The following is a 25,253-nucleotide window of genomic DNA, read 5'->3' as shown; positions in this document are numbered from 1 at the left end:
TTGTCCTGTTGATTATAGCTATTCTAACAGGTGTGAGATGGTATCTCATTGTGGTTGTGATTTGCATTTCCCTAATAGCTAGCGATGTTGAGCATCTTTTCATATATTTGTTGACCATTTGTATGTCCTCTAGGGAGAAGTGTCTGTCCAGGTCCACTGCCCATTTTTTGATTGGATCATTTGTTTTGTTGTTGTTATTGAGTTGTATGAGTTCTTTGTATATTTTGGATATTAGGCCCTTATCGGAGGTGTTGCTTGCAAATATATTTTCCCATTTGGATGGTTGTCTCTTTACCTTGTTGATGATTACTTTTGCTGAACAGAAGCTTTTTAGTTTGGTGTAGTCCCATTCATTTATTTTTGCTTTTACTTCACTTGCCTTTGAGGTCAAATTCCTAAAATCCTCTTTAAGTCCAAGGTCCTTGAGTTTAGTTCTTATGTTTCTTTCTATGCATTTTACTGTTTCAGATCTTATATTCAGGTCCTTAATCCATTTTGAGTTAATTTTGGTGTGTGGTGATAGACAACAGTCTAGTTTAATTCTTTTGAAGGTGACTTTCCAGTTGTGAATATGATTTCTTGAAGCTTGGTTTAATGCCCACTGGGCTGGGAAGATGCAGAGATGGGAGCTGCAGAGATGGGAGCTGCAGGGATGGGGCCAGCCGTGTCCTCCCAAGGACTTCTCTGCTGGAAAGTCCACAGGGGTGCAGAGGGAGGAGGGTGAGGGTTAAAGAGGCCTGTCCACAGAAGTCTGTTGCCCCCTGTCACTCCCCACCCTTGGTGGGCCCAAGCAGCCACCCTGAGGCCAGAGCCAGCTTTGGGCCCCACATGTCAATATAGGGTAGTACAACCAGGTCATGGATCTGCCTGCCTAGAAGCAAGAGGCCGCTTTTCTCCATTTTCTCTCTGTCTGTGGAGGGCCACATTGACTGTGCTGGGTATGGGGAAGTGAGAGGGGCCCCAGAGGGGGAATAAGGGCAAAAGGCAGCACCAGCCCTATAATCTGTATCTATGAAGGCAGCAGGTAACTTTGCGAAGTGCCCATCAGTATCCTACAGTTCTGATGCCACCCAAACCAGCAGATACTAAGCATGTCCTGAGCATGGTGGCCTCATGCTTTCTCACTGCCACTTATGAAACAGGTGCTGGAGGTGCGGTCTTACAGACTAGGGTCCTGGTTCCCAGCTTATAATGTGGCCAGGCCTCAAATCCAGCCTACTGGACTCCCAGCCCATGCTTGCTGCCAAACCCTGAGTATTTGTGGCATGTGGCACCAGCAGATAGGACCAGGGCTCTCTGGAGCTGAAGGGAGACACATTTCAGCTCAAATTTAGGATCAACTGAGAGCTGGGGTTTAGGGAGGGGAAGGACACCCCCCGCCCCTAGAAGGTAGCTTCCTGCTTGTACCTTTCTGTTTCCGGAGGAGGGTCATTGGGGTTGGGCCCTTCCTTCACTGTGGGTGGAAAAGCCAGAGGTGGATGGGCAGCAGAGCTCGGGGAAGTGGGTCCCTTTTGGCCAAGGATCCAAGCACCTGAGCTAGAGGGCGGACAGGTCTGGGCCACCCTGGGGGCAGATGCAAGGTCTGGTTTGCTGGGCCCTGGCTTCTGGAACCTCTTAGGCCCACTGGAATCTCTGGAAATGGTGGTGAGATAAGCTCTAAGACTCTAAAATAGGTGTTACTCAAGTGTGCAGATGACACCCAGAGGGCCTGACCACTGGCAGGTCACTGGGCAAGTGTCACCTGGCCCTAGGTGGGGATTGGAGTCCAGGGACCACAGTCACAACTCCAAAAAAATCATAGGTTCTGGAGTAGAGACGGGAGGGGGTATAGAGTGAGGGAAGGAGAGACAATGGGCTCATGACAACAACAGTATTAAAGAAGGGGAGAGGAAGGAGGACTAGAAAAGGGAAGTGGGCTACACTTGGTGTGGCACCCCTGTGCCTTTCCAGCTGGAGGCCTTGGTGCCTGCTGCCCTTAGTGACCCTTGGCTGCCCCACAGGTGGGGGTGCACCCCTGCCTCTCACCCTCCCCCAGTACCCTGAAATGCAGATGAGATCCTGAGAGGCCATAGTGAAGTGACCTGTCCACTGCTGGCCCATTATTTTTTGCTGCATTTTCTGGTCTGGGAACCCAGTTGGGGAACAGCAGGATTGGAGGATGGAAGATTAAGTGAGATGGTAGGGGTAACTAAAGAGGTGCAGCTGCCTTTGCCACCTGACCTCTCCTGTTTGGGGTGGGGGGTGCACGGTGAGGCCTCATTCTTGCCATGTGCAGCAAGAGAGAGGAGGCCCAAGACACTGGCTTGCACCTCATGGCACACAAAATACAGACACAATACACTGCCATTTGTCCCCTGTGTCTCCCTGAGCCTCTATCCAAACCAAGATGCCTCCTGGAACCCTCCTCACTCCCCTCCGTGATGGGTGGCAGAGCTAGTAGGTGAAGCAGCTCACCCAGTAAATACTTAGCTTTCTACTCCTCCCCTCCCCAAATGAGCAGACTCTTACTTATAATTTAGAGTCACAGGTTCCAGAGAGTCAAAGCCACTTTTAGCATCCTGATGGCCTTCGCCTGGCAGGAGAAGCCGTCTCCCACCCCTCCTGCCCTCAGGTAGTGTGACTAAAGAGGATCCAAAGGTTAAGCCAAAATCCTCACTGATGCAGAGGACCCCCTAAATTTTCCAAAAGGTTTTGCATTTGCTCTAGGAATCCTGAAAATGTGGTGGGGATGGGAGCCATACATTTAAACAAACGTTTCATTTACAAATTTGATTTGACTTGCAACTTCCTACTTAGAGTTCTCTGCTGTGTAAAGTGAGGACTTCCTCTACTAACTCCTCTCCCCAGATTGCCCTCCAAGGCCTTCCAGATCTTTAGAGAGCCTCCTGGATATGAGCTTCATCCAGGAAGTCTTGGCCTGGGGAGCCCATCTGGAGACCCCTGCAGGCCTGGGACTGGGTTGTGCTGGAGGAGGACAGGGAGGGCACCTCCCAATTCTCCTCTTACCAGGAGCTGAGGGATGTCAGGGAAGGGACCCCATGTGTCTGACTTCAGGGGCTAGGGTACATTATGGGGCAGTCTAGCACAAATCCATGTTTAGCAGGGCTGACACAGATAATTAGGATTGTTTGGGAGTTAGTGAGCTCATAAGAGGTACTCCAAGGGAGACTTTCCCTAGAGCAAATGGGATGGAAGGCTCACAGGTTTTGGGACCTGACAGCCTTGGCATCAGCCCCTCCCTCTGCTCACAGTACTCTTCCTTTTCCATAAGTCTCCTTCAAGTGTGCTCAGATCGCACCTCCTCTGAGAGGCCAGTTTTCCTACTTCTTCTTCCAGAGCACCGATACCCTTCTAACCCATAATATCACAGGGGCTTACCTGTGTGGTCAATATGCATGCCAGCCATAGCCTGCTCCTGTGGAGGCTGAGCAGTGTCTAGGCGGGTCCTTGTAACATTTGTGAATGAATGAATCAGTTAATGAATGGGCAAGGAGTTTGTGCTCTGTGGAGCACCCCACCTGCTGCTCTACACCAGTGCACATGACTTCAGAGAACCAGTCAGCCTTCAGAAGGGTGATGGGGTCCATTTGCTGATGAGGCAGGTCTGGCCTCAGCTGCCCAAGAGTCCTGGCAGACCTGGACTCACATGGCACTGGCCTGGTCTAACTAAGCAGCATGGTTTTCTCCCTAGTCTTCGCCTCTGAGTGCTGATGGGGCTCCTGCCCAGTTCTCCGCCAGGACTGGATTTTTCTAGAACTGGATGAAACCTGAGACAGCTCCACGAATGCACCCATTCTGAAATCTCTACCGAAGTCCCTCTTAGTTAAGTGGCCCGCCAGAGTGGGGACACAGGGCTGGCACCTTGCTCCCTCCAGGAGCACTTTCTCTCTCCCAGCCAACAGAAAGGGAGACTGACAAGAAGTGTAATTTGCAGTAGCTAATTATGATGCCCTGCAGCTTGCTGAGCTAAAAATAGTCTCCATTTTTGTTGAGTAGGTTAAAAAATAGAAGCCTGTGTGTGTGCTGTCTCAGAAAGAAGCCCCATGCAATCTTCCTTTTCCATAAGTCTCCTTCAAGTGTGCTCAGATCGCACCTCCTCTGAGAGGCCAGTTTTCCTACTTCTTCTTCCAGAGCACCGATACCCTTCTAACCCATAATATCACAGGGGCTTACCTGTGTGGTCAATATGCATGCCAGCCATAGCCTGCTCCTGTGGAGGCTGAGCAGTGTCTAGGCGGGTCCTTGTAACATTTGTGAATGAATGAATCAGTTAATGAATGGGCAAGGAGTTTGTGCTCTGTGGAGCACCCCACCTGCTGCTCTACACCAGTGCACATGACTTCAGAGAACCAGTCAGCCTTCAGAAGGGTGATGGGGTCCATTTGCTGATGAGGCAGGTCTGGCCTCAGCTGCCCAAGAGTCCTGGCAGACCTGGACTCACATGGCACTGGCCTGGTCTAACTAAGCAGCATGGTTTTCTCCCTAGTCTTCGCCTCTGAGTGCTGATGGGGCTCCTGCCCAGTTCTCCGCCAGGACTGGATTTTTCTAGAACTGGATGAAACCTGAGACAGCTCCACAAATGCACCCATTCTGAAATCTCTACCGAAGTCCCTCTTAGTTAAGTGGCCCGCCAGAGTGGGGACACAGGGCTGGCACCTTGCTCCCTCCAGGAGCACTTTCTCTCTCCCAGCCAACAGAAAGGGAGACTGACAAGAAGTGTAATTTGCAGTAGCTAATTATGATGCCCTGCAGCTTGCTGAGCTAAAAATAGTCTCCATTTTTGTTGAGTAGGTTAAAAAATAGAAGCCTGTGTGTGTGCTGTCTCAGAAAGAAGCACCCCATGCAAAGCCTAGCAGGAACGGGGCTGCTGGCTCTTCTCCTCCACGTGAAAGCAGATTCCTGGGGACTAATGCAGGATGGGCCCAGAGGACCATTTTTGTCTCAGTTATCCAGGAAGCTGGGATTTTTCTTGTCCATGGATGAGCTCTGGGAGCCCCTCCATCCCTGGAATCATATACAGAATGCCCTTGGAAAATGTGTTTCTTTGTGTGTGCCGGGTGAGGGCCTTTGCCTTCATCTGATGCTCAGAGAGGGTCATGCCTGGCCAGGGACAATGATGAGGAGAAATGACAGTCCTGAGAAAGAGCAGGGCTATGCAACAAACAGATCTGGGCAGACCTATCACCACTGCTGCCTGAGCAACCTTATGCCAGTCCTTATCTGAGAAATGGGCATCTCTGCGCTGTCCCCTGGGTTAGGGGGGTTGCATCAAGTGAGATGAGATGTGTAAAGCCTAGCACACACTGGGCTCCAGCTTCTGATGATAAACATATAAAGTATAACAAGATTAGTCAAAACCTTTACCCTGCTTTTACATTTTTCAGAAATTTCCAGAATTGCAGACTCCAGGATCTGGAAGGAGTCCTAAAATTGTGACTGTGCCCTGGGAACCTGCCCTAGACAACTCCTCCCCTTCACAGTTGAATGGAGATCTGATACCATTTCTGTTCAGCTGTGCAGGAGACTGTCCTGTTCCCAGGCTGTGGTCCCCATTGTTAGTTCGGACAGAGTTGGTTGTGTCTGAGGCCAGCCAGTTATCACTGGTGCCACCTTCCAGTGTTTCTCCTTTAGGCCTTCTGTACTGAGAAATGTGCTTCATGCAGACATGTCGGGGTGGGACAGGGAATGTTTATTGAGCCCTGTCTCTCCTCTCCCAGAACGTGCCCTGAGCTAGTATTGGGAGCAGTTCACTGGGCATCAGAGGCCTGGAGGCCCAAGGGGGCCTGACGGGGCAGGCAGCGGCCTCTCCCATGTGAGTCCTGAAGGACAAGGTGCTGGTCCCAACTGACTGTCCTGAGTCCCTTCCTCCTCTCCCCACCCCTACCATCCTGCCCACAGCAAGCTGGAGGACCACAGGTTCTGCTCTCGGGAAGGGACCTTGAGCACTGGGAGGTAGGAGATGAGGGCTCCTATGAGAGCAGACTCTGGGCATGGGACACCCCAGGAAGGGTGCAAGACTGCCCCGGACAGCTGTGAGCATGACAGCTCTGCACACAGATACCGAAGTAATTGGATGTTTCTCTAGAGTTGCCATCATTTGTATTCTTTACCCAAATACTGTTTGTGACAACTTCAGCTATGGAAGTCATTTGTGAGACCATAGGGTGATGTTAGGCCTTCCCCCGGGCCTTTTTGGACCTCTCAGTACAAGAAGCAGGAAAAGCACTCGGGAAAGGATATAACCCTTACACAGGCTGGACAAGTGTGAGTACACATGAAGAATTGTGAAGAGTAGCAACAGGGGCCTTTGGGTGCTCACAGCAGCCTCTGACTGCCATAGTGAGGCTGGTGGCCCTGGTAACAGAGAGATCTGGGCCTCTGTCATGGCTGCAGCTCCCTGGGACCAGAGGGCTCCTGGGATAATGGAGTAGGGTGCATGGTTTCTGAAGACCATCTCAGATGCAACCTGAGTTTGTAAGTAGAGGGACGGTGCCCAGGTCACAAAAGATGTACACGTGTATGTGTGTGCAGGGCTGCCCCTCCCAGAGTATGTGTCCGGCTTTGATACCCTCCTCTCTATTTTGTTGCCTGATGGGGGGCATGACCCCTCACAGCACTAGTTTACTGGGGCCACATCAGAAAGCACAGTAGCAGGGAGTGGCCCTCAAATCTCTAGTTAAATTCTCTTGACAAGGCTGCAAAAGGGAATTTCTTTCATAATCTTCTGCGAACAGTTCCTAAGACTCTCATTTGCCATCTCTCCCAGGATTTCTCAGGGCACTGGGGCTGCCTAAGTTCCCTTCTCTTACTCTCTCAAAAACCCCAGAAGTTTCTCATACCGTGGCTGCCCCCACTATGCTTCCCTCTTCTCCTCTGGGCCCCTCAGTCCAGTCAGCTTCCACGCTCTTGATGCTTTGGTGCAGTGTGTTTCTTAGAAGGTGTGCATGTGTGCACTGTGTGCACACTATGTGTGTGCTGTGTGCGTGCTGTGTGTGCACACCGTATGTGTATTCTCTGTATGTGCTGTGTATGTGTGTATGTGCTGTACATGTCAGCACACTGTGTATCCATTCACTGTGTGCTGTGTGTGTGCATGCTGTGTATGTGTGCACTGTGTATCCTGTGAAGCTACATGCCATGTGTATATGGTGTATGCATGTACTGTATGTGGACATGGTGTATGTGTGCTGTGTATATATCTGCACTATGTATACATGTGTGCATTGTGTGCTGTGTGTGCCTGTTCTGTGTATGTATATGTGCTGTGTATAAGCTCTCTGTGCACTGTGCATGTGTACATGCTGTGTATTTGTGCATTGTGTGCACTGTGTGTGCACACTGTGTGCTGTGTGTGAGCTGTGTATGTGTGCACACTGTGTGTGTGCTGTGTCTGTACTGTGCCTGTATGTGTACATGTTGTGTGTGTGTGTCACTGTGTGCATTAGTGTACATGCTGTGCTTGTGTATGTGCGCCGTGTATGTGTATTCATGTGTACAGGATGTGGGCAGCTGCAATTACTCAGAAGCTAAAGTTTTTGGCTGAGTCCTCACAAAGGGCCTCTGACCTGAGTTGCATTGACTCAGAACTCCAGACCGTATGCCCTGGAGAGGACCCAGGGATCAAGGACCATGAAATAGTCCCTCAGCTGGGCTGAGCAGAGCCTGGAGAATGGTGTTTACTTCTGTACCAACTCGTCACTGTGTGAGCACTTGTTTTGGGCTGGAAGCTGCATGCCATGTATTCTTCTCTCCTACACTCCCATACCCATGTGTGAAGTTCAGGGACCAGTGTCCCTGTCTGACAAATGTGGCCATCAGCATGTGTTGATTCTAGATGTGGGAAGGAGTACAGAAACAAGATAATGGCTGCTCTCCTCTCAGCCCAGCTTTTCTAGAGATCAGAGGCTGAGACAAAGTTCATGTGTGAGCACTTTGTTGAGGAGTGTGGTCCATGGAAGCAGAAGGGAAGAGGGAGAGTGTGTAGATGGAGAAGCCTGACAGGACTTGAGACTGTCTGTGGAGAGATTCTGTGAAGCTTTTGTTCATCAGGCGTGAGGAAGTAGAATTTACTTTCTGGCCCCTGTGTCCCATTGACCTACATTGGGTCCAGGTGTTATCTGGTCCCACACTACTTCTAGGTTGTGCACATGGACTGGATGGATCCACAGAGTACACACCAGAGCAGGAAGGGTGTGTGGCCTGCTGGTGGCCGTGAGGCCCTAGGTCAGGCCATAGGTTAGAAGTGGTGGCTGCAGTGCTAGGCTACTCAGGGGGCAGTGCTGGGCTACTCGGGTGGCACTGAGGCACAGATGTGGGTGGCACATGACAACATCTTGTTCAGCTCCCAGGACATGACCACATTAGCTTCTGTTTTCTCATCTAATCCTCACCACAGCCCTGCAAGAAAGGAAGGGCAAGAAACTATACACCCAGTCTCAGATTCAGAGCCTTCTCCATGGGGTTGAAACCATGTGTGTCTCCTGACTCTATCTGGATTCTCTCACTGAAGTTCCAGACACAGAGCTGATACACAAGAAAGGACTTGGCAGTGTGGATGGATGGCTACGAGTTGGAGTGCAGACAGCGTGAAAGGAATGGAGTTGAGGGAGCCCTGGGGTGTCCCAAGGTTGAGTCACTTGTGCTGGACAACGGAGGGAGGAGCAGGCATGAGCCCTGAAGCAGGGGCAGCTGCAGGGTCCCAATGCAGCCACTTCATTCTCTGGGGAGCTACTGGAGATATGCCAGGTGGAATACCTCAGCCCAGCCTGGCAGGCCAGGACAGCCTGTGATCAGGCAGAGTGGTAAGGGAGCCCTGGAAGTGAGTGGAAAGATGGAGAGGGCAACAATGCAGTTGCAAGAAGGTCCCATGCCTTGTTGCTTTGCCCACCTGGCCTACTGCACCTGTAGCCAGCTCAATGAACAGTACTGGTGGCAGCTCATTAAGGCAGGTGGCAAAGGGTCCCTCAGACACAGCCTGTGCCAGGGCAGCCTTCCCTCCTTGCCCCTAGACTACCGCAGGATCCCAGAGTGTGCTCTGCCCTGACAGGGGCAATGAGTGTGGCCTTTTCATCTAACACCCAGGTACCCCGTGAGACTTGACCAGGAGGATACAAGGAGGACCACTTTCCTTAATAGTGCTCCCAGAGAGCCAAGTAAACCTAGGTGTGAAACAGGAAAGCACTGTCACATAACCACTGCCTCGAAACTTGGAGCTTTCTTCCAAGCTGGCAGGAGGGCCCCTCCCTCCTGCATTTGGGCATCTGGGTACCTGGGCCTGCTCTTGCACCACCTGGCCCTGAGTGGGAGGTGGGAAGCTTGCAAGGCCTGCCTTCTAGTAGAGGGTTATTCACTTTCACCTTCCTGACTATGAGCCAGTTGTGTCTTTAATTAGAAGGTGCTTGCTTTCCTACTTGAACAGAGGGGGAGCTGCAGGCAGTCAGAGGAGGTAGACTGGATGCAAGTCTGACCCCCCCTTTCCCAAAGGGCTGGTACTTTGTCCAGGCCAGCCCCAGCTGACTTGGAGCAGAGGCATGGGTCACTTGGGCTCCATCTTGGGCCCTACAGAAGCAGGCGCAGAAAGCTGGCCCACCCTCTGTCTTCCCCATCCATCGGGCCTGGCCTCAGAAGACTTCCCGAGCTCTCCAACGATTGTGTGCATCCTCCAGATAGGTCTGGATGCAGCCAGGAGCCACTGAGGCAAGAGAGAGGCTCCCTATGCTTCCTACTTCTAATTTCACTTGGTAAACCTTGAAAAATGCCAATGCCCAGGCTTTACGCCATGCCAGTTAAATCGGAATCATGGGGGTGGAAGCTGGTCAAAGTGTTTTTTTTAACTCCCCAGGTGATTCTGGTGAGAATCACAGCTGAGAATCACTGATCAAGTGAAGCCAGGTCTGCCCACCTGCAGGCTAAACCTCTCAAAGGGACAAACATGTCCCTGGAAAATGGGCTTGATCCACCCAGCATACCTAGGCTGGAAATCAAGGTACTGCATTTAAACAATGGATCAGGTGATAGCACTGCTGGTTGGGGCCCCACTTGGAGCCCCAAAGCTTTAGAAGAGGATTTAAAACTCCAGAGAATAGTGAATTCTGACTCAGAAGGTGCAAGTCTCTGGTGATGCTGTGGCTCTGGGGCTGCACTTGCTTTGGATATCCGACAGGGTCTGGCTCTCTGGGGCCTCTGGGGGCTTATGTGTCTAGAGAAATCCAGTGCTTCTGTGTCCTGGGCACTCCTCATGGTCTGAGGGGGATGCTGAGCAAGCACGTCTGTGGGAGTTGGCTTCCGAGGGTGGTGACACCATGTCTAGTGTGCAGCATTTTCCAAAGTGAGCCTCTGAGCCTCATTTAATCCTCTCAGCAAGGCTCTGAAGTAGTGCTCTCTGTACCCATGGTACAGTTGAGAAAATTAGGGTTCCTAGTGGTTGAGGATTCTGATGAAGCCACAAGTGGCAGAGCCAGGCTCTAACTCAGGCCTCCCTGGCCACCTTTGCTGTGGTCTTGGCACAGCTGCAATCTAGCTGTGTGACCTGGGGCACTTAGCCTCTCTGTGCCTTGTCTTTATCTGCAACATTTGGAAAATAATGGCATCTCTTGTGGGGTTAATATGAGGATTAATGAGATGATTCAGCTCTTGCATTAGTGTCACTGATGGTGTGTATGAAGTACCCATGACAGCCAGAAGGAGGGCCTGGCAGAGGCATCTTTAATGCTTCACAGCCTCATTCTTCTCTTACAGGAAACTATGCCCCAGACATCTGTCCTCTTCTCCAGCATACTCAGGCCCAGCTGTAGTGGACAGGTGCAGCCCAGCATGGGGGAGCGAGGAGGTGGGGCCAGCAGCTCCAGGGACCTCATCTTCCAGGATGGATGCCTCATCTCTGGATCCTTGGAGGCCTTGATAGAACACCTAGTCCCCACAGTGGACTATTACCCTGATGTGAGTGCTTGGGTCTGGAGAAAGGTGTGGGCTCCAGAGAAGGCTGCTTCTGGGATGGTGGGAGGGGGAGCAGATAGAGATGAATGGAGTAGCAGGGAAGGGGCAGGGTGGGCCAGGGGGGAGTCATTTCCCTGTGCCCTCCAGGTGGGTGGAAGATGGCCCTGGTGGCACAAGAAAGAGATACATGAGGGGCTGGGACAAGGGTCTGAGTTCTGGGCAGGGTCCTGGGGGAGGAATAAAAGTCTAAAGGGCCAGACCAGCACCACAGAGTCCTGGTGAGGGCCCGCCCTGCACAGGTCCTGTTCCTAAGCCAGAAAGTTTGCTTTGTGCATGAACCACTGCCACGCCTGCCAGCATGTGGAGCCTAGGACAAATCATGCCCACACGAGCACAGCTAGCCTTCATCTACAATCCAGATGCCCCCTCTTCACCTCAAGAAGACACGAGCACATTTTTGGAACAGAGAGAAAGAGTTCTCTTGTCATATGTGGCTTCCCTTCTGCAGTAGTGGCTCTAGGTCCTTTCGAGAGCAGAGCTTCACAGGCCCTCACAGTGCCCACTCCATCCCCAGTACAGAGCTGGGCTCCCTGGCCTCCATGAGTGAGACACCACTGAGGGACAGTGGGGGAGGAATTGCTCTTCTCTGCCCTCCAGCTTTTATGTGATGATGCTGGAGGGTCAACTAAGCTTCTGGGACTTCCTGGCCCACCCAACATATCAGGACTCCTCCCTCCTTCCTGGGCTCTGTCTACTCTTCCTCTTCCCACCCCATAAACCCTCTCAGGACCTGTCTGGGGCTTCTCCCTGCCATCGTTCAGCTCAGATCATGAGGAGCCCTCCATGCCTTCAGCACAAAGCCCAGTGATGAGAGTCGATGGATGTGGGACAGGGGCCCTGGCGAGGCAGGTGGGGACAAAGCCCTCAGCCGGTTAGTGATTGTACAGGGGCTAGCAATAGTCCCTGATGCTGGTACAGGGTCCAAGAAGGCCTAGCCCTGCCCCATAGATAAGCTGGTGAGGATCTGGAGATGAAAGATGCTTGGAGCTTGGCCCAGGGAGCATCATGGTCTGAGCACCAGGCTCATACAGGCCCGGAGATTCCTGCCAAACATACAAGGTTGGGTTAGTGCCCATTGCAGGGTAGGACAGAGAGTGGGGAGAAGCCCAGCAAAGCAAGACTGCTGGAAGCTGAGCTCATCTAGGAGGCCTCTGTGAGCCACTGCGACGTGGGGTTGATCTGTGCCTTGCAAGTTGGGCAGGATTCAGGTGACAGTGAGAGAGAAGAAGGGCATTCATGGTGTAGTAAACCATGCAAAAACCATGACTACTGCATGGTGATTTTGGGCTTGGGAGGCAGTAGGGTGACGTGTAGCAGCAGGCTGTGAGTATACCTGGGGGCCACGCCAGGCCTGACTCATGCTTTGCCCTCTGTTCCTTTTCTTCTTTTTTTCTTTTCTTCAGAAGACATACATCTTCACATTTCTCTTGAGCTCTCGGGTCTTCATCCCACCTCATGACCTGCTGGCCCGTGTGGGGCAGATCTGCCTGGAGCAGAGGCAGCAGCTGGAGGCCGGGTCTGAGAAGGTACATGCATGCTGACCAGATGGTGCCTGTCTCCATGCCTCTGGCTACCCATCCCGTTTCTGCTCAGAATAAGCAGATAGGACAGTGTCTGGCTGAGCCTGGCCTGGGGCCCTTCCTGATGGCGGTAGGTCTGCTGGTCTCTGCCCTCCTGGCACATCTGGGGTATGGCTCCCCTCCCATGATGCTGAAAGTAACTGCTGTTGGTGGGCACTCACACCCCCTCCCAAGGAAGGGCCCCAGTGGACAGCTCCACCAGCTTTCCTGGTCAGTGCCAAGAACCCCAAAATAGAGGCCTGGCTGTAGCTGGTGGAAAAGAAGCCAATGGGGCATGAGTCACTGCCTCCTCTAAGTGGGTCAGGTGGCAGCACTCTCAGGCTGGCACCTGCTCATTAGAGCTTTCAGTAACTCAGACAGGGCTGTTTGCCACTGTTGTCTCTTCTGTTTGAGCCAGGCTTTGGGCAGTTAAGATGGTCAAGAAACCACAGCTCTACCCTGAGGCCCTGGGGCAGGGACTTGGGGTGAGGTTTTAGAAGCCAAGGGTCTGGTAGAGAAGAAAGGGTGGTGGGCATGCTGTCAAAGAGCTGGCAGGGCCTAGTTCGGGCTGTAGCAGAGCATGGCCTGTCCCCATTTACTGATGACCTTCCCCTCCACTTTCCTTCTGTGAGGCTGGGCCCTGAAGGTTTGCAGCAAAGGCCTGTGAATGCCATGTCTGCTCAGAGTCTCCTCTCCAGAGGGGCTTTCCCAGGGTGCCACAGGGCAGGGATGCAACAGGCACTGACTACAATCTGGAAAGACTCTGGAGGGGCAAGTGGAAATAAATCAGAGTGGGGTGAGTGGGGGGGCTGAAGGTCAGCATGGGGACAGTAGCAGCCTGGAGTGAGCCTGCTAGCCTGTGTCCATGGTGACATGCACAGCTGGGCCACTGAGGAAGGAACACACGGCTCTGGTTCATGCTGCATGTGGGTGTTGTAGGCATCTGAGGGAAGGTCAGCAAAGCCTTCTGGGTTGCCCATGCACTGGATTCTGGCCAGAAGCAGTGGCTGCGGGAATGCAGGGCCATCTGAGAGAGGCTTTGCCAGATATGGGAAGCCATCACTAAAGGACCGGCTAGGGGCATGGGACAACTCAAGTCAGGTCGGTTGGAGGCAAAAGAGGGGCGCAGGAAGATGCAGGACTGAGGGATGGTTCCTCCAGGAGCTTGGCCTTGAAAGCAGTCATGGCCACCCAGTGGGTGAGATGGTCCAGGGTGGGCAAGCATGGACAGCTGAGCAGTGGGGGCACAGGAGGCGCAGGTGGCAGGGGGTGAGGGGGCAAGGTTCGTGTGGGCATTTGGGGGGATGCTCTGGCATTTCCTCCTCTCTCCTCCTGGACTGTGCATGTGTGTAAGCCTGGGACTACAGCAAGAGTGCCAGGACCACCTTTAATGACACAAAGTGGGGAGGAAGGCATCTCCACGGGTCTGTGCCCCTTCCCAGCACTTGCCAACCTGCTTTAATAGAAAGAGGACAGGCAAGAGCCTCTCGTTTATTACTAATGAATTTTCTTGGTTTTCACTTGTTTTATTTTATCAATAACTTCTAATTACAGCAAATGAAACTAGTTTTCTATGCCATGGTAGTGTTGGGGCAAGGTTTTTGAAAATGAATTTATTTAAGTGAAAAAGAGCTGACTTAAGGGTGTCAATCCTTAAGTTGGCACCAATTTCATACCAACAAGAACTCCCAATTTGGGGTGCAGTGAAAAAGGAACTTTATTTAGTGCAAATGCTCAATTATGAAATGGCATGGCTGTGAGAACAGCTCGGTAGTGTTACAGCTCATTTATGAAACAGCACAGCTGTGAGGCAGCCCTGGGACAAAGCAGCCCCGGGGTGAGGTTCTTCTCTGACTACACAACTCTGCTCCATGCCACCTGCTCTTGTGAGAAGTCTTAGGTCTTTCAACCACAGCAGGAGAAACCCAGTCTTTAGTTTTCGGTGAAAAGAGAAAGTGCACTCTCCAAGCACAAGGGGAACTGACTTATATATGGACAGAAGTTCTGCTCCTGGTTCCGGATCGGTTTGTCCTCATGCAAAACCTCGAAGTTTGAGTGGTCCAAAAAGCACTGTCCTGATTGGTCGGAATGGAGCTGTTCTGGCTGGTGGGTGAAGATGCTAATGAGGAAATAGTGACACAGCTCTGATTGGAGGGGAAAGTGCCAATCCTATTGGTTGAAGTACAATGCAGACACTCCTTTCCAAGGATTGGCTCTGCTGGCAGGAACACAGGACAGGCAGGTAGTTCAATGCAGACTTCTCCCTGACGTGTGGCTTTTGCAAGGGGCCTCTGTTTAGAAAAGGCTGCAAGTCTGTCTTTTTAAAATTTGAACCCAGTTAGCCACCAGGAGTCCTTCTTGGTAAGTATCTTCTTTCTCAGGGTCTACAGGGGGAATATGAAAGAGAGCAGGTATGACAAAACTGAAGGTGGACTGTTTAGGGGTTGTCCCCGCCCATCAGCCCTGCTCCAGCACAGGGTCAGGGCATAGGTGCTGGAGGGTTGGTATACCATTTGTCATCTCGCATTTCCTCCTCTCTCCTCCTGGACTGTGCAGGAGGAGAGAGGAGGAAATGCCAGATGACAAATGGCATTACTCACTCTGGTGGGTCAGGCTTCACTCTGTGCCCTGCCACCCTAGGCCAAGCTAAAATCCTTCTCTGCTAAGATTGTGCAGCTGCTAAAGGAGTGGACAGAGGCCTTCCCCTACGACTTCCAGGATGAGAAGGCCATGGCTGAACTGAAGGCTATCACCTACCGGCTCACACAGTGTGAGGAGGTAGGGTCCTCCCTCAACTCTTGATATGTGTGTGACGGGGGGGTCTACTCACACAGGGGGTGGGGTCCTTAGCGACAGCTCTGTATGTGGTCCTCTTCTCTATCACTCCTCCATGAAGACTGCTGGGTGGCTCCATTTGGCTATCTCCCCTACCTTGGCAAGTAATAGGCCAGACTGGCCCTTGGCACCATCTTCATGCAGGAAACCTTGAGCAGTAGGGCTAGATCTCACCCTGAGAATGTGGAATGATCCCAGGCCCCACCCTCTTCTGGACCTTGGATAGGTGGAGTGGGGGCATCTAGTGAGAGAGGTAAGAAGCTGTTTGGTTCCCGGTCTGTTCTTGGCCTTCAATGGAATTGGGAACCTGGAGAGCCAAGAGGGAGCCTGGGCTGGCTGTGCCTCAGTAATGGAAGTGCTCCATGTGCTCAGCAGCTCCTATCTGGCCAGAGGGCTTAGAAAGCCCAGGGAGAGCTTTGGGAGGGGCCAGGGCTGCCCGCACCCAGGGAATGAAGGCTCCTGGCCCCAGAGGAATCCCTTTGGGATGCCTTCATCCCTATTATGGGCTTCTCTTACTGTAGGATGGCCCTAAGAAGTAGCTTAGCTGGCCGCCTCTGCCTCCAGTAAAGTCACACTTTTCAGATCCAGAAGCCTAGCTCTGGCCCTGCTCTGGTTCTCAGATTCCTTCTTCATAGGACAGCCCACTAAGCCACCCTCTTTAGCAGGCCTCAGAGGAGCCCACACTATACTCCATTGTGTTAGGTCCAAGTGCTAATGGCAGGTTTGGGTAGGGCATATGCCCTCAAAGTCAGGCATGGCCCTGGAGATGAGATGGGTGTCTCCATGGAGGTGGTAGTCTTGCCACTAGCCTGCACTGGTAACTTCATCCCTCCCTCACCCCTACAGGAGAATGGCACAGTGAAGAAGGCCATCACCCAAATGATGCAGAGCCTGCTGCTATCCCTGGCTGCCCGGAGCCAGCTTCAGGAGCTTCGGGAGAAGCTCCGCTCGCCAGCTCTGGACAAAGGGCCTGTCCTCAAGGCCAAGCCACCAGCCACTCAGAAGGATATCCTGGGCATGTGCTGTGACCCCCTGGTGCTGGCCCAGCAGCTGACTCATATCGAGCTGGTCAGTGCTACAGTTTGCCTGCCCAGGGTACGGCTGGGGTTACATTACTCATGCTCACCTAGGGCCACTGGACCCCTGACCTCTTTCTCAACATAGTGCTGCAGGGCCTCCCTGGCTGAGCAGACTAGGGTATTAGGTGAAGTCTACTTGCTAGCCCTGACCACTGTCTCTGGCTGGTGTGTGTCTACTTGAGCAGCAGGTTTCTCTGTGCCTGGTGCCTGGTTCCCTAGGTTCACCGCAGCCCTGTGTTCATGGAAGGGGCTGGGACCATGAGAACCAAAGTAGCCCCAGGAAGGAAGTGAGGGGCTTCAATGGTGAGAGTCAGGAAGGAAGTGAGGGGCTTGGACGGAAGTGAGGGGCTTCAATGGTGAGAGTCAGTTAGCCAACTCTGTCACCTCGTCCTGCCTGTGCCCTGGGCTGAGAAGGTCCCCTGCACACCCTGAGGCTTCCACCTCACCTCCTTTCAGCCCTGTCCTCTCCTCTCTAAGTGTGTGTGTGTGGTGGGTGTGTTGGGCGGGGGTGGGTGTGTTGGGCAGGGCCTGCCCACTGGCTAGGTGCTCTAATCAAGGAGGGGCCATGGTGCCCACGTGCAGACAGGTCCTGACTGCTTCTGTGAACATGCCCTCTACCCCAAGTGTGGGGCTTGTCCAAGGATAACAGGCTTAGCACTCCTCTTCTGCTGTTTCCTTATCCCACCCCAGGAGAGGGTTTGCAGCATTCACTCCGAGGACCTGATGCAGATCATCAGTCACGTGGACTCTCGAGACAATCACAGGGTGAGGGGCTGTGGCCTGAGGGTAGGCTTGGCACTTACACCCCATACAGGGTAGGTGGGGTCCTGACCCAGCGCACCTGAGCACCTCTGGAGAGTCTGGCCTCCTGATGCCTCCTGGTGCCTGTTCCAGGGTGTCAGCGGATAGCCATGTAAGATGATGCATACTTGGAGGGGGCCCAGCATTCTCAGGGCCATGGACAACCAAACTGGCCTCCAGATCTAGCCCTGGGCATCTTGGAGACCCAGGCTAGCCAAGGGGATCTGTCCAGTTGCCTCTATCCCAACATAACTTTCAGTTTCCTCCCCTGGCTACTCAGTTCTGGGGACAGGGCTGGGCAGCACCCGCTGGCAGGGTCCTTGGGCTTCTTGTGACTTGTTGTGTCCCCCCCAGTGCCGAGGGGACCTGACCAAAACCTACAGCCTGGAGGCCTACGACAATTGGTTCAACTGTCTCAGCATGCTAGTGGCCACCGAGGTGTGCCGGGTAAGCACTGCACAGTGGACATGGGCAGGGTGATGCCATCTCCTAGCCAATCCCATGGTGCTGCCTGAGGCATCCTCAGATGCTTCTGCTCCCTCAGATGTTGAAACTTTGAAAGTAGGGATAGGAAGCCTCCATTGCCAGGGCCTTGGAGGTGCCTTCTTGCCCCCATGTCCAACAGTGATGCCTTAAATTACAACCAAGACTCATTCATGTAGTGCACCTTGTGGCCAGCATGGTCTGTGAGCTCATTTGGGGTCCCTCAGCCCTCTCTACCTGCCCTCTTCCTCTGCCTAGAATCAGAGATACCACAGTTGCATTTCCTCCCTCTGCAGCCTGCCAGCATCCCCCTTCCCTGAGTCTGGCAGCTCTGTGGGTCCTGGGCTAATACCAACCTGGTGTCCTTCAGGGACTGGTAGTAGAGGGGATGACCCCTTGTGGGGCTCACACTGAGGCCACTGGCCCCCCTTCAGGTCGTGAAGAAAAAGCATCGGACCCGCATGCTGGAGTTCTTCATCGATGTGGCCCGGGAGTGCTTCAACATCGGAAACTTCAACTCCATGATGGCTATCATCTGTGAGTGTCTGGGCCTGGGGCTCCCCACCCAGCTTCTGCATGCCTCCCCCTGCCACCCGACCTTACCTGCTGACCTTTGCAGCTGGCATGAACCTCAGTCCTGTGGCGCGGCTGAAGAAAACATGGTCCAAAGTCAAGACAGCCAAGTTCGATGTCTTGGAGGTAGGCACCCAGCCTCATCCTGTGTTGAGAGGGTGGGCCTCCCATCGCACTCTGTTCCTCGCTCAGGACTTTTCTACAGTGCTGGAGCGTATTGAGCAGGCCTGACCTGACCACCCTGGTAAGGCAGGTGGCCTGAGCTGTCCTCAGCCGTCACTTTAGTCAGATCTAGCATCGCCCAAAGCAAGCTCTGGGGAGTAGTTAGTAAAGAGTTTGACAAAAGTGGGCCTATGAGCCCTGCATTGGGTGATGCTGACTAAGCAGAGACAAGCCTGTCCCTGGCCCAACTTTTCATGGTCCTGGATCATCTGGGTGACCCAGAGCCTGACAGGTAAGTTCACTCACAGCCTTTTCTGGATGCATTTGATCACAGAATCCATTTTTTGAAAACATGTATGTCTTGTGTAGTTGATCAGATTTGGAAGATGTCGGTCTAAGCAGAGGGGCTAAGGAAGGATTTGAAAGGAAGTTTTGAAAGGGAAGAGGTGTGTGGGGGCTGCAAGACCTCTATGGCTTTCCCAGTGGTGCTGAGACTCAAACCTGGAAGGCTTTGGCCCTGTGCTCAGCTAGGTACCTCTGAGCTTCCCTCCCTGGTGCTCACATCTGGAAAGGAGGCCTTTTCTGGTGATAGTCTGAGGCACCCAGAAGGGAACTGCCTTCCCTATCATCTGTTTACTCACTCTGCTCCATGAAGGGTGTAGGGGTAGCACTGCCTACGTGTCCCCATCCTCCTTCCTGTCTACCTACAGCACCACATGGACCCATCAAGCAACTTCTGCAACTATCGCACAGCCCTGCAGGGGGCCACACAGAGGTCCCAGATGGCCAACAGCAACCGAGAGAAGATTGTCATCCCTGTATTCAACCTTTTTATTAAGGACATCTACTTCCTCCATAAAATCCACACCAACCACCTGCCCAATGGGCATATTAACTTCAAGGTGAGCTTAGCCCCACTGCGGTGCAAGGGGAGGGGGCCAGGATGTCCTAGCACAGGGCCAGGCAGCCCTTGCAGCTTTGCCCAAGGGCAGGTAGAATCTATCCGTGTCAAGAGAGTGGCAAGGTGTGGCTCTGTAGCAAAAAGGTCTTTAAAACTGAAAGTTCCAAAGTGGGTCATTTGACCTCCAGGTATGAGTTTATCCCTGTCCTTTTGGGTGGCTGGTCTGGTTAGAGGGTTTGGAGCCACAGGGAACCTGCATTTGAAGCAGGACTGGGCCCTGCACTGAGAGAAAGGGTTCTTGACTGAGTACAGGAAAGAATTCAAGCCCACACCAGAGTTAGAGTTAAAAAGAAAGTTTATTAGAGAAGGGGTAATGCTCCATAGACAGAGTGGTCTCCTCTCAGAGACAAAGAGTAAGAGAGGCTGAGAGAGACTCAGAGGGCCAGAGATGATAGAGAGAGGGAGCTGGAGACAATGAGAGGGACAGAGAAAAAGACAGGAACTGAAAAAAGACAGCGAGAGGGACCCTGAGTGTTCTGGGAATTCAGTTTATATATATATCATTCTGAGTTTCTATGAATTACTTTGTTTACCCATTTTCCTTTAATGGTATGGATATACAGTGTGAAAGGATAAGAGTATATGTAGCATGAAAAGGTAAGAATATGTAGCATGAAAGGTCTGCTGGCAATTCTCAGCCTTTGGTTTTAGCCGTAGGGAATGAATGGTTGTGTTTATTTTGTGTAGGGTGTGACTTAAAGACTTGTTTTCCTGTTTTCTCTTCCTGATGTGGGGAAATGGTTTGTTAGCAATCCCAGGAGAAATCTTCCTTTGTTCTGTAGGTTTCCTCATGGTCTGGCCTTAGGGTTGATCAGAACATTGCAGTCTCTTAAATATAGCTTGTTTTAACATTTACTTCTCTTGCCTCCTTCCTATATTATATTTACCCAGGATCCTGGTCCCAGCACTGACCTCACCAGGGAGACAAAGAAGGGGATACCACTGAGGGTTTGGTAATCAATAAGGCTTTAGACAAAGGGAACTCAGGCAGGGAGGAAGAGGCAGCAAAATTCCAGGTGGAAGTGAAGTCTTGTCTGGCTAAGGGCAGGAGGTTAGAACAAAGGTGATTGGAGAGGTGTATGGGGAGCTAGGTTGTCCAGTGCTCACCTCATACAGGTAAGGGGTGGGAGACAGTTATAGATACCCACAGAAGCCCCCCACATGAGATCATGGCGCATTCTGGTTGGTGGTACTGTGCTGGTTTTGGCTAGGATGCCTGCTGGAGCCTGGGGTCACAGATGGGGCCCTATGGGGTCCCTGCACAGGGGAGGCACAGACCTTACTGCCAGCCTGATGCCTGGGCAGAGGGCAGGACAGTGTGTCCTCTGGGATACAGGCTGGCTCTGACATTGCATAAAGTGCTTCCATGGCTATGAAGTCAGCTGTGCAGGGCCACTGTCCCATCTTGATAGGACCAGGGAAGTGAGCAGCAGACTGAGACCAGAATCTATATCCCCTGCCCCTGACCAGACTTCTAGCTTAAGATGACAAGTGAACATCGAATTTGTCTTCTGCCCTTTCAGAAATTTTGGGAGATTTCCAGATTGATCCATGAGTTCATGACATGGACACAGGTAGAGTGTCCCTTTGAGAAGGACAAGAAGATTCAGAGTTACCTGCTCACGGCACCCATCTACAGCGAGGAAGGTGAGGCTGCGTCTGCACAGCAGCAGCCCCCTCCCTCTTGTCCAGGGCCCATGTGCCCTCTTGGGGTCACCCTGGGGGATGGGCCTGATTGTTAACCCTGTGCTACACAGGGGAGGCAGGGGTGAGTACATGAGGGTGGGTTGTGGGCAGATGACAGATAAAGGAGGATAAAAACAAGAAGAGACCAGGCTTCATTGGTCACTTGAGAGAGCCAAAACAGGGTCGGGCCAGTGCTGCAGAACGAGGCACCTTCTCAGAATCCCCGAGCAAGTGGTTGGGAGCCCTAGGCCTGATGTGGTCTGGAACCTCACATCGCAGAGACCTATGGATAAGCCCAGGCTGGAGGTCACGGTCTCCTTGGTCCAAGAGTTCCTTCTTGGCCTAGCTGCACCCCTATTGTGAAGTTTTAAAAGGGATAATTGGCATGATAGGCAGGCTAACTACAAGTAGACGTGGATTCTGATGGGCTTCCCTGTCTCTCAGCACTCTTCATTGCCTCCTTTGAAAGTGAAGGTCCAGAGAACCATATGGAAAAGGATAGCTGGAAGACTCTCAGGTAGGAGAACTAAAGGGACAGTCCTGCAGGCCTCCAAGACCAGCCCCATGCAAGGAAGGGAGAGGGCTGGGGGGAGGGCATAACAAATCTGCCCTTTCGAAAGGCAGCCGGGGGAGAAGGGCAACCCTGGTGCAGCTGCCAGTTAGAGGGAGGCTGAGGACTTGGGGTTTGAATGTCCCCACTGCCCTTTGCTTGCTCAGGGGAAGGGCCTGCTGGTGTCTGACCATTTCCTTGTGCCCTGTCCATCTTTAGGACCACTCTCCTTAACAGAGCCTGAAGATGTGGATGCCGCCTGCAGACACGGGATGAAGCACACACGTGAATCGTGTTTTAATCTTGATATGGGTTGAGATGTGGTGGCCTCACTGGTTGAGGTCTATTTTGTATATAACTTTTATGGGATAAAATGGTAATTATTTCATGTATCAACCTTTGGCACAAAGTTTTTTGTTTATTTTAAATAACAGGGCAGGGCCCTCGTTTGGGGAGGGATAGGGAAATAGTATCATGGGAGATGACATCCATGATAACATCTCATTCTAATGAAATGTAGATTTTTATTTTCTGCTTTTGATTATATCCACATTGTAGGAAAAAATATATATATAGATATAAAAATCAACTAAAACCAATGTGAGCCCTGCCTGCTTGGATGCCCTTCTAGCCCTCTGTCTCTGATGTCGGGGCTAGTGCCTTAGAGGGTACTTGGGAGCTCTTTCTCATTCTGCTCTAGCCTGCACCCAGCAGTGCCATGGGAGGCACTGGGAAAACTGGGCCCTAAACTACAGGAGCCTGCCCTCAAAACATGGGCCACTAAGGTTCCAGGTTCCAACAAGGCCTGAGAGGCCAGGTGGTCTTATTTGCGTACTTTTGGAAGTGAACCTTTAAATATGAGCTTTCCAAAGTTTACATTTTCCTTTTACTTTATCAGGGATTTATGGGGTTGGGAGGGGCAGAGGGACACCTGACAGCATATTTTCTGTTGGAATATGTCTGGCAAGGCTTTCTTCAACTACATTTTAGGAAAAGAGGATATCTAAAATAATGTAAGGTGGGAGGAGTTGTGGAATTGTCGGTTTTCCAGGCTGTAACTGAAAGACACACTTACCTGTAATGAATAACATACAAAGTAGACTTGAGAATGGAGACATTTAAGCTGTTTTTGAAACCCAGCTACAAAGTGAAAAGAAGCAACTCATAAGCCAGTATTCCAGTGGACAGCCACCTCCTCCCCTCTGGGTGGCGGCTTCTCTAAGGGAATCTGAAACAGAAAATTAGCCAGGCCAGTAACTGCTGGAGCCCATGCACATATAACTGCTCGACGTTTGGAGGTATTTTCCACTCCCAAACTCGAGCACACTCATTTTCTGACTTCCTGGCTGTGACCGCCCTGTTCTCTTGAAAGGGGAAGGTGGGCCATCCACACTGACTCCATCTCCCTTACGGGGGGCTTTGCACAAGCAGATTGGGAACTACTTACCCTTGTCTCACTTCACACGCCTGTCTTCTGCAGAAGTCTGCAGTTGGAGGGCCTGGTGAGGATGGGCCAGTTAGTTCCTAATTCCCACAGCTCCAGAAGAGCCTGGAGATGTGAAGGCGAGGCTTTAGGAAGGAGGTGGCTCTGTGAGCCTCTGCTGATGTTATCTTCAGCCCTGGGTAGAACAAGAATATTTACACTGTATTGTCACAGTGTTTTTGCACTTTTCAGACATTCTAGATAGTACATATTGTCTATTGATAGTACATATTACTTTGTTTATGTATTTGAGATAAAGAAAGGCTTAAAACTTGAGAGTATATATTTGGAATACAATATTAGAACATTTTCTGTATGTGCATTAAGGAGCTTTCCCATCACGTACACTTCACTGGGTCCTCAATTTTAGTACCCACCTGATAGTGTCTGCGTTTGACACTTTATTTTCCCAATTGGATACATTTCCTGTGATGTTTTGGTATTTTGAGATGAACTGTGAATATAAAGCTGTACTGTAACGCAGGAATGTCAGTGTTGGTGTGACTGGATGTATTTGCATCAATAAAAGAACACATTGCTCCCTTCGCGTGCCTGCTTTCTGTGCATAGCCAGCGAGGCCGGATGGCTCTGCTACTAGCGGAGGACAAGATTTCCAGGGCCCACTGTGGCCTTTCAAAGGAGCTCTCACCTACACAACACATTCTGACAAAAGGCATTTTCAAATAAATATAAAACAAGGCAGAGTTGTACAGGCAGCGTATTTCAAAGTAAGATCCAAAAAGATGTCAGTGCTTATATTACATGGTCATGTATGTTTGGGAAACCTAACTTAAACATGATGGTAAAGGTTCCTTTACTGTAGGACTCATCAGAACTTTCAATGTCCATAGGGACTGTGGGTCTCTCCCAGAGTGGGGGAAGCTGGAGGGCACCTACTGGCATTTTTCTGCAGGGCACTTGCCAAGCACAGTTCTAGATAGGACTTTTTCTGTTGTAATGAGTCCCATTCAAGAGCACTAAAGAAAAGGGATTCGTGGAGGGGCACACAAGGGTTTGTGGAACTGAAAGGAATGAGACACTAGAATCGTAGGCAAACTCCCACTTGCTTCTCTCCAGCCTGTCCCAGGGCTTCCCTATTAACAGTGCCCGGGCCCGGGCCCCATGAGGTTCACTGGTCACAGCTTGCCAAACCTTACTCTGCTTCTTCAGAGCTCATTCAGCCCATTTTTAATGTGTTTAGTGTCTGTCATACCCATTGGACCCATTAGCACTGCCCAAGAGAAAACTTTCTGCAGTGATGGAATGTTCTGTATCTGCACTGTCCAGTATAGTAGCTGCTAGTTACATATAGATATTGAGCAATGAAATGAAGCCAGTCTGACTGAGGGTGTTAAGTTTAAATAGCTAATGGTCACTGTGTTGGATAGATGGCTGCACCCTTCCCCCAGTGCCTCATGGAGTGGACAACATGAAGTAGGTGTTCAGGTGCTTGTGGAGCAAATGAGGACACCTGTGAGGATGTGAGTTTTGGATAAATTACGCCACTTTTTAGGTCTTTAAATTCAATGGCATTCTTAATTTCCTGATTAAGTAAATTTTGGAAGTTTCTACCTACTTCATCTGAGAAGGGACAGCACAGTTTTGGTCTGTATTGGACATGGAGCTTGAGCTGGGAGTGGACAGTGAGCTCGCCTGGCTAGCTGGCACTCTCCCCTTCACCCATGGGGTAGTCCCTCCAGGGCACTGCTTCTCAAGGTATGGGTCCCAGACCAGCAGCAGCAGCACTGGGAACTTGTTCAGAATTTATGCTCAGGGCCCACCTGAGTACACCTGCTGAATGGGAAACATGGAGTCCAGGCAAGTTTGAGAAGCTCTTCCGGCAGGTAAGATCCTGTAGGAGTTGGCTTGTGCTTACCCTCATAGCCCACCTCTTCCAGGTACATTTTACCTCTCAGGCTAGTAAACTCAAACACACCATACTCTTGCACCTCCTCTGATACATGTGCCATCTCATTCACAAACACACACATTCTTGGAGAGCCTCCTCACATCTTCCTGGTGTGTGGCCAGTGACCAGCATGGTGTGCAGTTCCTACCACCACGTGAGTGAATGTTACCTTTCACT

At 51.5% G+C, this 25,253-nt stretch overlaps 1 protein-coding gene across 8 annotated transcripts in view; it reads left to right on the top strand.

Moving 5' to 3' along the window:
- Window positions 1-23,712, top strand: part of RASGEF1A (RasGEF domain family member 1A) — a 111,043-nt gene extending 87,331 nt beyond the window's left edge. For 5 of the 8 annotated variants that reach the window (XM_015586613.2, XM_015586615.2, XM_025044332.1 and 2 more), the window contains 12 exons: window positions 10,738-10,938; window positions 12,399-12,521; window positions 15,195-15,332; window positions 16,236-16,484; window positions 17,159-17,233; window positions 17,624-17,716; window positions 18,187-18,289; window positions 18,372-18,451; window positions 19,198-19,389; window positions 20,972-21,095; window positions 21,579-21,651; window positions 21,904-23,712. In XM_015586613.2, the coding sequence (XP_015442099.2) occupies window positions 10,738-10,938; window positions 12,399-12,521; window positions 15,195-15,332; window positions 16,236-16,484; window positions 17,159-17,233; window positions 17,624-17,716; window positions 18,187-18,289; window positions 18,372-18,451; window positions 19,198-19,389; window positions 20,972-21,095; window positions 21,579-21,651; window positions 21,904-21,928 (1,476 nt within the window). In that variant the 3' untranslated portion in view covers window positions 21,929-23,712. The other 3 variants (XM_025044331.1, XM_015586614.2, XM_015586618.2) reach the window with 3 other exon arrangements.
- Window positions 23,713-25,253: the final 1,541 nt, after the last annotated feature.

This window comes from Pteropus alecto, unplaced genomic scaffold (genome assembly GCF_000325575.1).
Source record: "Pteropus alecto unplaced genomic scaffold, ASM32557v1 scaffold333, whole genome shotgun sequence".
In the NCBI taxonomy this organism is placed as follows: domain Eukaryota; kingdom Metazoa; phylum Chordata; class Mammalia; order Chiroptera; family Pteropodidae; genus Pteropus; species Pteropus alecto.
The sequence above is the reverse complement of the archived record's forward strand: the minus strand, read 5'-3'. Positions and strand labels throughout refer to the sequence as shown.